Source organism: Dicentrarchus labrax, unplaced genomic scaffold (assembly GCF_905237075.1).
Source record: "Dicentrarchus labrax unplaced genomic scaffold, dlabrax2021, whole genome shotgun sequence".
Lineage (NCBI taxonomy): Eukaryota > Metazoa > Chordata > Actinopteri > Moronidae > Dicentrarchus > Dicentrarchus labrax.
Window position 1 is genome coordinate 4,096,313 of NW_026136714.1, and position 16,148 is coordinate 4,112,460.

Genomic DNA, 16,148 nt, shown 5'->3' on the forward strand with positions numbered 1-16,148 from the left:
TAGTGTGTTTAGTTATTTTTAGTGGCTCGAACACAATAGACTGTAATAGATCATGTTCAAAGTAACATGTCTGCTCACATTTATACTGTGTATTGTCTGTGTTCTGCAAACTACAGAAAACAATTCATTTAATTTTAATTTTGGCTTAAATTCAGGCAACTGTACACAGGGGCAGCGGCCACCCCTACACGTCTGATGCCAGCTTTACATATTTCTAGTCAATGCTTTACTAATGTGCCACAATAATGTCATGTCAATGTTTTTGAGGTAGAATATATTAATTTTGGGGCTTTTCCAAGCAAATATTGACATATGTGATTGTTTGTGATAAAATCAACATATGAACAATGAATATTTCTCCAGTTACGCCCCTGACTCCACACTCCATTCACTGTTTTATACCTGTTCAGTTGTTTCACTGCAGCATTAGACAGATTAGATGAGGAATGTAAAGATATATAGTGAAACAGTTAAATTTTGGTATCAAGGCACAAAGAAACATGCCTCAGAAATAAAGAGAAAATAAATGTTTGAGAAATAATTAAAAATAATTATATAACTATTACTATTATAAACTATTATAAAACTATATTGTGAACCCTGCATGGTGAATTGTTTTAAATCAACATAAGGTTGCCCATACCTTGATTTTTGATATGCCATCAGATGATGTAAACAGTTGGGGTCGCTCAGTACAAGATGGTTAAAACAATAAAATACATGTTTAGTTTCTTAAAATACAGATCATATATTCACATGATATGGTTGCTAATATATTTATCTTGTTGTCAACAAATACCATGAAAACAAAAGCAAGTATTTTCCATGTGACCAGAGCCTGTAGAGCAGTGGTTCCCAACCTTTCTCCTGAAGACTACGTGACATATTTTATGGATAATAACTGTAAAGAACTGATAAACTGGAGAATGAACACAATCACTGCGGGAAGTTTGTGTAAAACGAGCGGTTTGGATGCATTTTGAGCAGATTATTTCCTGTAGATATTACGTCAGTGGTGAGTTTTTTGATGGTTTCAGGAACTTTTTATACAATTCTGTGTCTGTACTGAGTATTTTTAATTTAATAACAATCACACATTTTATCAAAGCAAACAACTTCATTTAGTTCTCTCCACAGAATTAAACAAAATGCTGAGATATAGGCCTGTTGTGTATAGTTTTAAAGTTTTCTTACACCCCTTGAAATCCTTAAAACTCCATAGTTGTCCTAAAGAAATGAGTTAAAGCTGTTGTTCTGACACGTTCCTTCCTTATGATGAAAATGGGAACTGTAGTTTATTTTGAGTCCCTCTCACATACACTGACTTGCTGCTGTAAACACTCACTAGAGCACCAAGAGTGTATTGATCTGCAGCTGAAATTAGTCTCCCAACAAATAAACTCCTGTTTAATATCTGATAAAAAAAAACAAACAGTCAACAGTAATGAAGAAGTTACATCAGCACGTTTGCCAATTCAAAACTGTACAATGAGCCCATTTTAAAAATTCTTTATTAATTTTTCTTATAATCAATGTTTGATACTTGAAGCAAGAATAATGAACAAAAATGCTGAGCAGACCTCCACATGAGGCTTCATCCTGGTTCGTTATCGTCTGATTTTCTTCCTCGATATTCATACGACCTCCAATGTAACAGAGGTTCTGCTTTTTCTCATGATGCATTATGGCAAGGTGCAGGGAACACAGACAAGGGGAAACATTTAAAACCCACCTCCCATACAAATACCCTCTTCAGCACGACCACAGAACGAAAAAAAGGAAAAGAAAAGAAAAATACAGAAAATATGGTCATGTTATTTACACAGCTTTCACTCATTTTTCTAGACCTTAATTACAAACATACATCTATCTTTCAACTGCACATTTCTCCAACCTACAGTGTCCCTTTGGATCGCTATTCACTACTACTCCTCAACAGCTAGCTCTCACGCCAACAGTGCTACACAGAATCCATAGAGTGGCAGTCTGATATACAAGATAGGGCAGTGTAATCTGTGTCAGACAAACATTTCTGTCGCACTCTGGACATTTTCCTGTCGCTAATATTCTACGACGTCGCTGCTCGAATGGCGTCTTAAAGCATCGATGACTCAAAAAAGGCCGCGCCGACAGCTTCTCGGTTTGACATCGTTTTTTTTGGAGATCTTTTGAATACCCGTACCGAGGTGAAAAGCGTCAAAAAGTCAGGGGCACAATGCTTCGAACAGACCCCCCCTCCCCACACCTGTGAGCTGTAATGCTTCCTGTTCCTTCATGTATTGTGGGATGAATTGACAGGTTTTTTTGTGGTGTTATCCAAGGGGGGGGCTGCATACAGTACTTTAGGAACAGGGTCCTTTGAATATAGCGTTTGCACTAAGTATAGCACCTCAAAGTGGTTTTAAATCCGGGTACCTATCAGCTCTTCCACTTACTACACAAATCTACTCACACAACAATCCCCCTACAAACACTTCCGTGGTCACCTCTATGGCACTTTCAGGTCTTTACAGTGGTAACAAATATTTGAAGGCAAACAACAGACTGAACCATTACCCGTCTCAGCTTCCCACTGGGAAACAAATCTAAAACATCAGGAAGAGCTTTTTTTAAGTTTTATTTTTATTTAATTAAATCGTAGCTGTCTGATCAAAGCAGCTCACACCGGACGACTCAATGGTTCCTTGATCTTGTAATAACTATACTGAATAAGGGGGCATCTGAGAAACAACCTTAAAAAAAAAAAAAAAAAAAAAGAAACAACCAACAAGTGGAAGTGCTAAGAGGGATATAAGCACAGCTGGAACAAGAAACAGGCTAAAATTAACAGTGAAGCAATAACCCAACTATTCAATTCATCCAAGTTAGAGGCAAGTCTTGGACGTTCTACTGTGAGTCCATTTCGTAACCCAACCCCACCCCCCCACCCCAATAAGAAACAAAGCAGGAATATCCATAGTGACAGGTACCCAAAAGACCAAAGACATGAGGCACATATTCACACACACAATCTAGGCCTTTAAGGTCTATCATAAACAGTTTCTGTAGCAATCTCCAGTTGTATCACCAGATGGTTTTAAATAGTCAAGTCAACGTGTGATTACTTGGTGTCACCTTTTTTTGTTGTTTTTCTTTTTATAATCCATTCCTGTTTCGTCTGTACAGAAAACACAGATCTGAGATGGCGTACAATGCAAAAGGAACCATGACAAGAAATAATCCCACTACACTTGACTGCACTTGAGCAAAAAAGGAAAAGCTCCCGTGGATATCTAACACAGAGGCTCGGTGACTGAACCTCTCACAAAAACATAGCAGAGCTGAGGTTGAAAATCCACAGTTGGTCTTTCCATGGGCAGCGCATGAATGTCACAATAACAACCAACCAGTGTAACTGAGTCACTACAGTAGAGTGTTTACAGAAAGAGGAACTTTAGAGAAGCGTTTCTTTTTTTCTACCCTCCCGATCCCCACCCCCCCCCGCGCCTGAAGAACTGCAGATGAGATTTGTGGAATGTGTTTTGTCATTTTTCTCCAATAAGCACACAGTGCGTATTAATGAAGCAAGATAGAAAGGAATGCACGTTTACATGGACTATTGTCCACAGTCGGGAACGACGGGAAGTAGCGGGGAATGAGAGGAAATGGTCGAAAAAAGCAGGTGTTCATTTGTGCAGCTTCAACAGACAGTCAGACTTGCTGTTTTTACGTGACGTCTGTGTGCTCGGTGTAGACAGTGGCAGATAAATGTGAATGAATTTCCTCCTAATTTCAGAGTTTGGGCTGTCAATCTAATTAGTTTAATCTCATAGTATATTATTGATTTGAATCTCCTTCTCCTTACATAACCAGTCTACTGCACTGAGCTTTCCCTGTTTGCATTTGGTTTGAATCTTACCACAAAGAGAGAGAAACAAATACTGTCAAGGAGGTGTAAACAAAATTTCAAAAAAATTTGGCAACATTATAATTTTGGGGTACGGTAACGTGAAACACTGATATCTACTTAAAAAAATATTTGGGTATGCAATGACAAACTGGAATTTTTCTTGGTCATATTTCTAAAATGCAAAAGGAATATGCAAGACCTTTTTTTTTTTTTTTTTTTTTAAATCCAAGTAGACAAAATAAAAAAATGACTGCCACACAATAAAAGGAAAAAAAGAGTCCTTTGTCACCAAAAAAGCGAGAGTATTTTTCTGCTAAATTTGCCACACGTCCTTATTCCACCTGTGTTAAAGTGAGGGTCGGGGGCTGGCTAAGAAAAAGTTCATCTGGAATGTTGCTAGGGATCGTTGCTAGGCAGGCCTCAGACGAAACACTGTCATTGAGATAGGCAGTGACTGGTCCCGCCCACCCCCTAGCCAATGGAACGTCCTGAATTGTAGCGGGTTGGGTAAAGGGTCCCTAAATGGCAATTTTGGACATTTGCTCTTCAAGTTTGATGATTCGCTTCTCCTGACTGCTGACGAGGTCCTTGAGGGATTTGATTTCTTTCAAGATCTCCTCCAGCTTGGCTTCAGATTTCTGTGGGAGAGACGAGAGACGAGTGAGACTTTCTGGTATGTTTTTCTACCCACAATGCAGCTACAACCGCCCCTCGCTGTGAAACAAACACACAGCTACAGACACATGTGAAGCACAACAGTGAGATTTGAGACACTTCCCGTCTTAAAGCCGCTACCTACAGTGCTAGACCGTATGCCAGGTGGCAGGGTCTGGTACTCTGGGGGTTAACATGTTTCGCCAGCACTGGAGCCCAGTGGGCCTGTGATTACAGAGCAGAACTGCAGAGACACACATGGGCTGGGTCCCAGGCGGGTGGCTGTGTTGTGGGTGAGGTGCGGCAGGACGCCCAGCAACAGGCGCCCAGAGCAGCAGCAGACCCCTCAGTTTGTGGGTCAGAGAGTGGGTTGAACATCATCTACAAACCACCTCAGGAAGACAGCCAGCAATCTGCCCTGCTTCGAACATATACAATTTGTCTGCTTGACACTGGGAGCCCCAGAGAGGCGGCTACAAAGCCAGCAGCGAGGGGCATTAATGACGGAGACGGAGGTGGTAGTCAGGAGGACAGACTCTGATGTTTGATGATGGGTGGTAAGGCTTTGAAATATATTGTTTATTCCATCATCCTTATCACATGAGGGGTTTTTTTGGGTGGGGAACTGTGGTACACAAAACTTGCTCTTAGACAATTCTTCATCTAAATAAAGGCTACAGTGTTTATATAAAACATCACTTCCCAATATCATACAGTGTAGAGCTGAAACAATTAATCAATCAACAATAACAAAACAAAGAATCAAAAACTATTTGATTAATTAATCGTTTGAGAATAAAGATGTTTCTTTTATGTAATAGTAAACTGAATATCTGTAGTCTAAACTGAATATGTTAGTCGGATAAAACTAATAAAACTTTAATTACTTTTACTTTGTTCTATTTATTTTATTTTTATTGCTTCCATTCTGCTCTTACTGTTGTATTTTGGTTTTTATTTTATTTTTTTTACATTTAATTCAATTTTGTGTATCAGAGCTCTCTTTCATTCTTATGAATAAATTCTTATCTTTTTATGACTTATGAATACATTTTACTGTAAATTATTGTTGTTTTGTAGCACAAAGGGAACTAAAATCTGATTTTTGGAAATGACAAATAACCTTAATTTAGAAGAAAATCCACTGTATCCTGCCCAGCTGTAAAAACAGTGAGTGGCCTACATTTATCAGAAAATAATCAAATACTCACAATCGATGGAGTTGGGGAGGCAGACTTGTTGGCAGGGCTTGAGTTCTCTGAGTTCTTGGTGACCTTGCTGTCCAAAATGTTCTTTTTGACCACCTTGAACTCGCGGTTCTTGCCCGGGACGTAGCCGTTCTTGAGGGAGATGGAGATGGGGTCCCCATTCTTGCCGTCAAACCAGTCCTCAGCCTCCAGGGCAGGGTCGGGTCCAGCAGTGTCTGGGTACAAGTCATCCTGGAACAGGTCCGACTGAAAGGGGGGAGGAAAGAGTGACAAGCTGTGAGGAAAACTCTATCTATACACAGACACATTATAAACACGAGGCTTCACCGGGCTGCCAGGGATTCAACAAACAGACTGGAGGTCTAGTAACTGCGTGCAAAGTGGTCACTTAGGATGAGGACTCACCTTTCTAGGTACAGTCATCACGATAGGCTCACACTTCCTTTCGTGCAGTTTATAGAACCTGGCAACATGCAAATTCAATTATTACACAATTCAGTGCATTATTATATTATATTATTATATTATTATTATAACAACAGCAAGAGAAACATCCTAAAACAGATTAGTGATCATATCATGGTTATATTCTGCCTCCTAGTGGCGAAGCTAGGATTTCCACATTATATCTGGTTGACTGAAATCAAAACTCCAAACTCATTCTGGTGCCAGAGACGATGATTAGCCATCCGGCTTAGCTTACCTCGCAATTTCGCACTTGTTGACATCGAGGCCCCTCTTGGGCATGTAGCCCATGCCCCTCTGGGGCTCCTTGGTGGCGAAAGTGCTGAGGAAGTGAACATATGGAGCCTCATCTGTGATTTCAAAGTAACGGATGCTGCTGTCACCCTGTCAAGAAATAAAAGGCAATGTTTTATTTCTGTATTCAGCTTTGTGGAAATCTAATTTACACTTACAGTGCAGTTGTAATGATACTTTATTTGACTATTGGGGTGCTTAAAAAAAGAGAACTTGCCTTCCCACAGAGGTAAACAACATTGGTGTCTGGGTCATAGAAGGGCAGGAGCACTCCGTTGCTGGTGTCCATCTCATTAACAGTCATCGGCTCGTCCATGTTTGACTGGAGACACAAAAAAAGCAGAATGATAAATCAAAGTTGTGTTGGAGAGATTACACAGAGAAAAATACGGACTATAAAAAGGTAATGGCCTTCAGAAAACAGGAAGAAGAGGTTGTCTGCAAAGATGGTTGAACTTTTAATAACCATGAATACTGCAGCATATTCCAAAGTAATAAAGATTAATTTATACAGTTGACTTTAATGAATAGCTTGCTCTCTGAACAATCTATATTCTCTGGTGGAAATCAAGTATTGTAAGTTCTTTATTTCACATTAATTTCACATTGCAACTGATGGTGGTGCAGTCAGCATACACGCGGCAGCTTACCGTGTTCCAGAGGGCTAGCTGTCTCTCACTCATGCGACTGAAACCTGTAGTGAGGACGTTGCCATCAGAAAGGAAAATGGCCCTCATGGGTCGAGCGCCCTCATGTGCCTTCTCCTTCTCCTGTGAAGTACAGTTTACGGTCAACACAACACATCTGTGCCCAAGTCACCATTTCCTGAGCAGTTCATTATTTCACCTACTTTTACTTTTTCTTCTTTCTTTCTTATCGGTAATCTTACGCTCCTGGTCAATTTCTATCTTATTGTTGATGTCTTTAGATGTGTTTTGATGTCTGTCAATCACAGTGTAAACTCTACTTTTAGATAAGTAGCAACGCAAAGCATTTTTTTAAGCTTGAAACCTTTTTTCCCCCCACTTGATTTGTTCTAAAGGTCAGAATGAGCTACACAGCAATGAACCAGAGTTATTATAGTTTTGAATTTTTCATTAGTTTATTTAATTTCCTTTTAATTTCTTTGTTTTTGTCTACAAATGTTAGGTTTTGTTTAGTTTTTATTAGCTTCAGTGTTTTTAAAATAATAATATGGAAGCTATTTTTCGGGGGAAAGATTTAAGAGGTTCAGAATAGGAATTACGTCATGTAGACGTCTCATTCTTGTTGTATTGACAAATTTGACCAAACTGACAAAGACTTAAACTAAAGACATTTTCTTTATCTTTTTATTTTAGTTAGTTTTGTAAGTACACACAATTGTTTCAGTTAGTTTGCATGTATAGTTTCTAGTTTTAAAATATAGTAGTTTTTAGTTTAGTTTTAGTTCACTATAATAACCAACAAACCTAAATCCAGTGTCATATTCTAGGACAGTTTTAAGGGAACAAGGTTGCTGAACTCAGGACTTTCAGCTGAAGCAGTCCTCCTGCTTGCAACCCCATCTCACTGCCCCTATATCAATATCTACCTCTCACATACTGCAGATACACTGAAATATACACGAGAAAATGTCACAATAAAGAGATCTTTGGAAACTGCTTACAGCAATAATCGTCTCCTTGCGGGGGTCGATGACACGGATGCCCTTGTCCTTGCAGGAGGTGCAGATGAGGCTACCGTTGCGGTTCCAGCACACGTTGTAAATGACATCGGGGTGCATGTCCTCCAGGTTGATCATAGCCTCTCCTGTGCCCACGTTCCAGATGATGATCTGGTTGTCGCAACCTGACGACAGAGTGAAGTAAAGGTGAGCAGGACGTCAGCACACACAAGTCACTTGTTTCACAATTTCAGCAAGTTTTGAAGGTTTATGCTTCATTCAGAAGGATTCAGGCAGAGGGTAGACTGCAGATGGACAGCACTTTCTTGACAGCACGGGAAAAACAAACAAACAAACAAACTTTTGTACAGAATGGTAGGCAGCAAAAATAAAACACGCATGCCGATATGTTGCTAAGGGGTTGTTGTATTGTTTACCAAGACTGGAATAAAATATATTGAATCCAAGGTACAATAATTATCGTCCGATAATGGGAAATTTATATTATGATCAATAAATTACCGGTTGATATTAATGATAATTCATTTTAAATTCTTATGCAAAATGTTTGATAGCTTTTTATAGAACATAAAACCTAAAAGTGTGTTTGTGAAGTTTTTTTAATGAACTACTATAAAAAAAAAAGAAATGAACATTTGAAGAGTCAGAACCGTTGTTGTTGAACTGTTGTTGTGTTAACAATAGTGATGTAGATTTGGTTATAACAGATCTATAGAATATTAAAATCATCCATTACTTGCTCACTACATCTTAACCTTTTATACCCTCGGGTGTGTAGAAAACACAGGTTATGAACTTCTTTTTAAAATACAAAAATTTGAAATTTTTGGTTATTTTATCTTTTTTTTTTTTTAGGCAATGACAGCCTATAGTTTTATAGTTTTGCCGTCCTGCTCCCATCCACCAACAGGATGTCCAGTTTGCCGTCCACAGTCTGTCTGATTTCATGTGAATGCAGCATTTCTGTGAGGGCAGCCAGATTCCAACCACATTGTTTAGCAGATTAAAGGACACAGTGAGAGCTCTTACCTGCACTAAGAAGGACATTGCGTGCTGTGGGGTGCCATGTGATGATGCCAACGCGCTTGGAGTGGCCCTCCAGCACCACTACTGGCTCAGACATGGCAGTGACAAGGCCATTCTCAGGAATCTGCCACACCTGTGGAGGACATGAGCAGATCAGACAGTGAAGCCAGCTGGAGGGTCATTTTTTAACCCTTAAATATTTCACAAAATTATAAATCCTTATAGATTTTAACGTGAATACGTCAACCCCCGCATACCAACTGCAAAGAGGACTGTTCCTGTACACAAATAAATGGTAGTTACCTAAAGAAACCAGAAGGGGGCAGCAGCGACTAAGAGTTCAGTTGTCAACAAAAGCATATGATTTAGTGACAGATGGGATAAACAGTCAAATTTAACTAAATACACCAAACAGCTGACACTGTGTGTGTTTGCTCCACCTTCTCAAACAGATGCTGTAAAACAGGATTTTATTTTGGATAAAGTGTGTGTGTGTGTTGTCATCGTTTTGGCAATATCTTTAAGCTGTTTTTCTCCACATATTGGATGGGCAACATGTCTCTACATACTGAAGATACAGATATGGTGTAGATGTCCAACAGATCAGTGCCGCAGTTGTTGATGTCTGCATTATGCTGAAGTTACTTGTGTCAAAGCGAATTCTGAGGAAAACCTTGTATTTGTATTTGCAGACATGTTTTCTCTTTAAGTGACAAAAAGGTTGCCTGTATTACCCTTTCTGGCAACAACTGCCACTTTTGTTTTCCATCGTTTGTCTAAAATCATTCAACCACCTTTCTTAGTGCGCCACTGTTTGCTTATTTGAGTTTAAGAAGGATACAGCATGCTCATACGTTTTAAAAAGGCACTGAAAATGTTAACAGCAGCACTGGTTAACATGCAGTGAGTTGTGCTGATGTATGTCATGCAATTTTAGTGTTTTGACAATTAAAATCCATTGTTTTATTGTGAAAAATTGTGTAGCCACATCCACATGATGGTGCACATCTCAACCAGTCCGCTGTACACACCATTTATACCGCCCACTCCCATCTAATCTAAACATCACCAAGAGCTTGTTTAGGCTGTGAACTTTCCCTTCAAAAGGTCAAATGCTATGAAGAGAGGAACCATTGACGGCTCTGATTACATGGATTATACTTCTGCAAACATAAAACAACTATGGCAGTGATTCAGAGTGGGTTTAACAGGAAGTAGGGACTTTCAGGTGAGGAAGTGGTAGCAGCAAATGTAAACAGCCAGCACATTAATCTCAGCCTTTCACTGCCCAAATAAGGACATATGAAGGAAAGTACAACTACAGTCTCAAAACAGTCGGTGACCTCAGCTCAATAAACAGCTAAATCATTCCCCAGCTCTGATTCCTACAACACATATTTGGGCCTAATCTAATCCAGAGGGTGAGGTCTGCACCCATCCCTGTGTTACAACAGCCCTTTCGCAATAAAAGCATGTAGTCTCTTGTCACTTATTAGCTCAGGAATGTCTGAGTTCAGGTGTGAAGGGTGAGGCAAACCTTACCATCACTGTGCAGTCCTCGGAGCCGCTGGCGATGACCTGATCATTGTGGGGGCACCATTCAATGTCTAACACCGGGCCTGTGTGACCACACACTGTGGGGTAGGATTTGTCAATGCGTCCCGTCTGTAAAGACAAAGATAAACAACACAGAGTAATGAGATTACTGTAGTCTTAGTCTGGTCCCGCTTAGAGAACATTGTTCATGCTGGAGGAGTAGCTGGAGGAGTAAGCATGTTTTTAAACAGGACAATTACAGTATAATCCCAAATCCCACCTGCAAAATTGAGCTCACTCACACTCACAAACACACACACACACACACACACACACAAAAACACACACACCTTAACAGAGTCATTTTACAGGGGAAATGAAATTACATGTGAGTGACACAGCCTGAGCAGTGAATCAGAACTGAGGGCGATACAACAGATTTACTGCATGTCCAAAAATAATGTTGCAACACTCTTTATTGAAATGAATAATTTTTTTAATTGAGGATTGGAAAATTGCTTTCATAAACCGAGTGTATTTAAAGAAACCAGAACAAACCTCATGTTAGCTCAAAATGCTTGAAGACCAAACATATACTGGAAATGAGCGGTTCTGGATTTGATTACACAACAATACATAATACAATTTCACCCACATTTACCACCAGTCGGGTGAGAGCACTTTATGAAGATCAACTGTGTGAGGTCAGAAAAGTTCTTGTGAGATTTGAGGGGAAATCCCAGACCCACAAAAACTCCAGCCAAGTGCTGCAGACTATTATGCATTTTGAGAATTACATTTAGCATTTTGAGTCTTCTTACATAGTGGATTAATAAATTATGGAGCACAGAGAAGAACGAACCTAACCCAAAAAGCTGGAGAATCCCCAACCCTGGTTTGTGACTCTATAACTCATCCAAAAAAGAAGCTAGGTTTTATTGGTGCTACACAGAAGCAAACCGAGATTAGATTTACCCCCCACTGGACCACACACAGTAATTAAGCAAAGTTATTAGTGGTGACGTCATTATACAGTAGATGCATGCCAACAGATGCTTAGTTTTCCACAGCATCTCCTCACTTTAAAATGGTAACCCTGACTCAAACACTAAACTGTGCCCTTTACGTAACCTACTTATACAACTAATGGACTGGACAGCTAAAAATGATGCTCACATGCACACAAACGCAAACATAAAGAGCTTTCAGTTATACTGTACATCCTCCTCTATCCTCCTAAAAAAAAAAAAAAAAGAATTAGCCCGCAGGTGGATTTGACTGCTGAACCCTATGAGCCAGGAGAACCAGGTGCTCTTTCCACATGATGAGGTGACCTAGCAAATCCATGCTGTAGTGGATGGGTGTCTTGAGACACACCCTAGACTGTGTTGACTCCAAGTACCACCGCAGGGCTGGAGAAATGATGTCACTTACTGTGGAAAGAGTCCTGCTGCTACAGCCCTATTTAAAGCACGATGGCTTCCCTAATACAAAAAAGAAAAGAATCACTCACTGCCCACAGCTATTCTGAAATTATAATGGGAATAGCAACAATTATGGCTTGAGAGGAGCTACTAAATCTAAGAAGTGTATATTCAGTAATGAGTAAGAGGTACAACCAAAACTAGACTTAATCCCCATGAGAACTTAAATTAAAGCAATTACTAATGTTAATGCAAACAGAGGAGCTCTCTACAGTCAAACAGTATGCTCAAGGGATTTACAATGGCCGTATACTCCAAACACATTTTGAGTTCAAACAAGAAAAAAAAAAAGTCATGTCTGTCCAAAAAGAAGCACTGTATTGGACATAAGTTGTAACTGCGTGTGCAGACCAGATGAGTTTTAAACTGGCGGGAATGTAGCTCACCTGGCCTCCACCCAGCACTTTTCACCACCCCCGAAACACCGTTACATACAACTGCATGTTATGTGATGTATGTCTCTAGTGGCTTCCCATTTTTCAGTCAATTTACTTTTGTAAAAAGGTACTTTTGAGTCGTGTCTTCTCCCACTGCAACATATTCAACAGCAGTTTAACAACAAGCCTGATTCCATTTGTAAAACAGTAGTGGGGTTAAGTAGCAAGAACTGAGTGTTACTTTAGTCTGTGCGTCAGGGCTACAGAAGACAGGGCTACTGGTGTGAGTAAAGTGACAGTCTCAAAGCTCCAAAGAGACCAAGCTCACCACAAACTATACATTATGGCTTTTGTAGCCAAGTGATTACATGTGACTTAAAGCTTTCAAAAAGGACAGAACTGTCAGAGAGATAAATCAGAAAACAGTAAATAATGGCCTTTTAGCCTCTTTCACTGTCTGTGGCACACTATGTTCAGAAGAGCAGCAAATAAACAAAGAAGTTTATCCAGTTTTGTAGCAAACAGGTCATTTTCACACAAACTGCTGAACTGAACAAAAAATTTAGATTTAACTAAGTGTGTAGTTGAACACACATTTCTGACAGAGTGACTCCACTAAGAAACAAAAAGACCCAAAGGCCAGCAGTTGGATGGTGGTGTCAACCTTAGAGGAACAGACCAGTCCTGGATATCAGCGTCCAGGCATTCCTGCTCTCTGACATTTCTCTGCCTCTGCTTCAGCAGATAACACAGCTTAGCACTTAAAAGTCTGCTGCTGCTACAGTTCACAACCACAGGTGTGTGGCTGATATCAGTAAGTAACATGATTCATATCTCAACAGTCTGTTCATATTCGGTGAGACTGAACAGATGTGTAAGGTTTACTGGGTCAGTACAGTCCTACAATGGCTGGACATTTATACAAATCAAAGTGGCTCTGATGTATATGAAAATATTAGGCCTGTAACCATGCAGTCACCTGACTGACACAGAGTCGGGCTGTGACACATGCGCTAACTCCAAGTTTAGTGATCAAAGTCCAGTGTATGTGAGAATGAAGTGTATGTGTGTGTATGTGTGTACTTGTAGTATGTGAATGTCACAAGATCTTGTCTGAACCTCACCCTGACTGCTGAACACACCCTGAAATCTACCCTGAAGCTGAGTGTAAAGAAAGTAGACTTTGACACTGCTGTCAATAGAAATCTATGAGCCACCATCTGGTATCAGATAACATGACCATTAAATATGAGACTGGTGAGCTGAGATGTATTTTACAGCAGAGTTCACTGGACTTTTCCAGCAACTGATTTCCTGAAGACGGAAAGAACGGTGTAAAGCAGGAAGGACACAGGCGGCCGGGTGCAGCAATGGGAACAGCATAAACGAGTCTGACAACAAACCAAGCGATAACGGTGATAAGACGAGCCAACAGTTCAAACTTACTCTGCACTGTACTTCATTTTCTTTAATAATGTTACTATTCCTATAGTAATTGCTTCACACTATTTTGATAACATTAAGAGAGATCTAAAGTATTATGGACCATGTTCAGTCTAGTTCACACCCACAAAGGCAGAGTATCACTCTTAAGTATTAACACAGCCAAACCAGTTCGGTCATGTAAAACAGACAACGCTGTTTCAAAATCAATCGGTGCTGCACTACTGTGGAGCAGTCTGTGTGCGTCTATGGTACATAATCCAGACGGGTGGTGTTATACTATGCACACTGTGGTTTTATGTTCAATTGGCTGCTACTATGCATTAAACTAACATACCCAACAGTGCTGGATAATTGCAACAGATCTTACACTTGGTGTGTAAGACAAAAAGGGAGCAGACTGTGACCTGGGTGTTAACTTAATTGCTGATGAAGGGTTGGTCTAAATGCAATTATGTACACAGAACATTTCTGATAAGAGTGCATTAATGTTTTATGTCTGTCCTTGCAGAAGTCTGGTCGAGAGAGCCCAAAGATTAAGACCACCTACAGGAGCGTGCTACAAAAGACTCCTACATTACATCTTACATTAGTCTCCAACACATTTTAATCACCAGTGTATGCTTAAAAATTATTTGAAGAATAAATGAATTGTAGTTTCTACGGCTGACTTGTAGCAACGAACCATGACGTCCCAGTAACACTTGAGCTAAGCTCGGGAGCTCGACCTCCAGATCAACCCGAGAGGGGCAGAGGAGAGAGACAGTTCGACCTGAAAGCCAGGCGTTCCTCACATTCCACACCTCGGCCCCAGGCAGTTCTGGTATGGGTATGACTAATGAGAGCAAGAGGTCTGCTAGGGTGTCAAATATAGCACCCTTTGAGGTGTTAATGGTGTTTGTGTCTGATATACATGATTAGGAATTCCAGGGTCTGAAGAGCGAACACAAGTGGATCTTGCCTTGAGCCTGCATAAACATCTGATAACATGATACACAAGGCAGGAACGCTGTTTGCATGGAGTTAGGTCACAACCGAAGCTGTACACAGAACACAAACCTCACTGCAGTGGGATCACCTGTGTAGAACAGTGCAAGTCAGGTAACCTGTATCAACCTGTTACATTCCCCCATCTGTCCCTTTGAAGAAAAAAAAAAAAAAAAAAAAAACAGCTTCAGGCAAATTTGCAAGTCCGTATTTGTCTTAAAATTAGACATTTTTTTGCCAGAAAGTTAAGTACCAACCACAAGCATGATGAGATGTCACTCAGGAGAGGAAGATACAAGGTGATAAATCTGACAGTAATCAAGCTTGAACAGCGATGGCTCAAGGATCAACAGATTAATGTTCCAAAAAACACAAGACCCAGTTTGGACATATCTAATTTGGTTGGAACCTTTCTTGGTGTTGGACAATAGTCTGCTCTAGTTAACAGACATTTAAAATAGCAATCAATGTCCCTGACATTTTAAACAACAACTTAAATACATTGTATCACACGAAAACTAAAAACTGCAACTTAAAATGAATCAGCGTGTACGATTTAGTAGCATCTGCCAGACTGTAACAAACTGAACACCACTCGTGTCTGTATATGACGACTTGGGAATGAGAACGTGCTGTGAAATGTGTAGGAGAAACTATGGTGGCCCTATCCACAGCCAGTGTTGGGTTTGTCCATTCTGGGCTACTGTAGAAACATGGTGGTTCAACATGAGCAGCTCCATGGAAAGCGGCCTGCAGCGTCCGTTGCACACTGAACCTTTAATTTGATAAGTATTTGATGTAATGCCGTTCTATGCAAATCAGTGGTGATGTGTAAGGAACTAAAGTTGCAGACTTAAACTCTGGAAAGTGATGACCAAGCATTAACTTGTGACAGTGAGTTGGGAACTCTCTACTGAACACATTCAACCTGCACTTCACTGCATACAAGAGGTCGATTAGTGTCAAAGTTTAAAGGGAGGAAAACGCTGAATAACTGCCAAAAGCCACTAGAAAGCAACTTCTGTTTACACAGCTTTGTTTTTCAACTCAGTGACACACTTTTAAAAATATCTTGACGGTATTTAACAGTACGCACACACATCCATCCATCAATCATCA

The 16,148-nt window shown here is 40.1% G+C and overlaps 1 protein-coding gene across 3 annotated transcripts in view; it reads right to left on the bottom strand.

Moving 5' to 3' along the window:
- Positions 1-1,494: 1,494 nt before the first annotated feature.
- Positions 1,495-16,148, bottom strand: part of coro1ca (coronin, actin binding protein, 1Ca) — a 37,766-nt gene continuing 23,112 nt past the window's right edge. For all 3 annotated transcript variants that reach the window (XM_051421707.1, XM_051421709.1, XM_051421708.1), the window contains 9 exons: positions 10,745-10,867; positions 9,206-9,335; positions 8,159-8,340; positions 7,161-7,280; positions 6,728-6,832; positions 6,455-6,600; positions 6,157-6,214; positions 5,755-5,997; positions 1,495-4,527 (listed from right to left, as the gene is read on the bottom strand). In XM_051421707.1, coding sequence (XP_051277667.1) covers positions 4,408-4,527; positions 5,755-5,997; positions 6,157-6,214; positions 6,455-6,600; positions 6,728-6,832; positions 7,161-7,280; positions 8,159-8,340; positions 9,206-9,335; positions 10,745-10,867 — 1,227 coding nt within the window. In that variant the 3' untranslated portion in view covers positions 1,495-4,407. The remainder of the gene's footprint in view (positions 4,528-5,754; positions 5,998-6,156; positions 6,215-6,454; positions 6,601-6,727; positions 6,833-7,160; positions 7,281-8,158; positions 8,341-9,205; positions 9,336-10,744; positions 10,868-16,148) is intronic.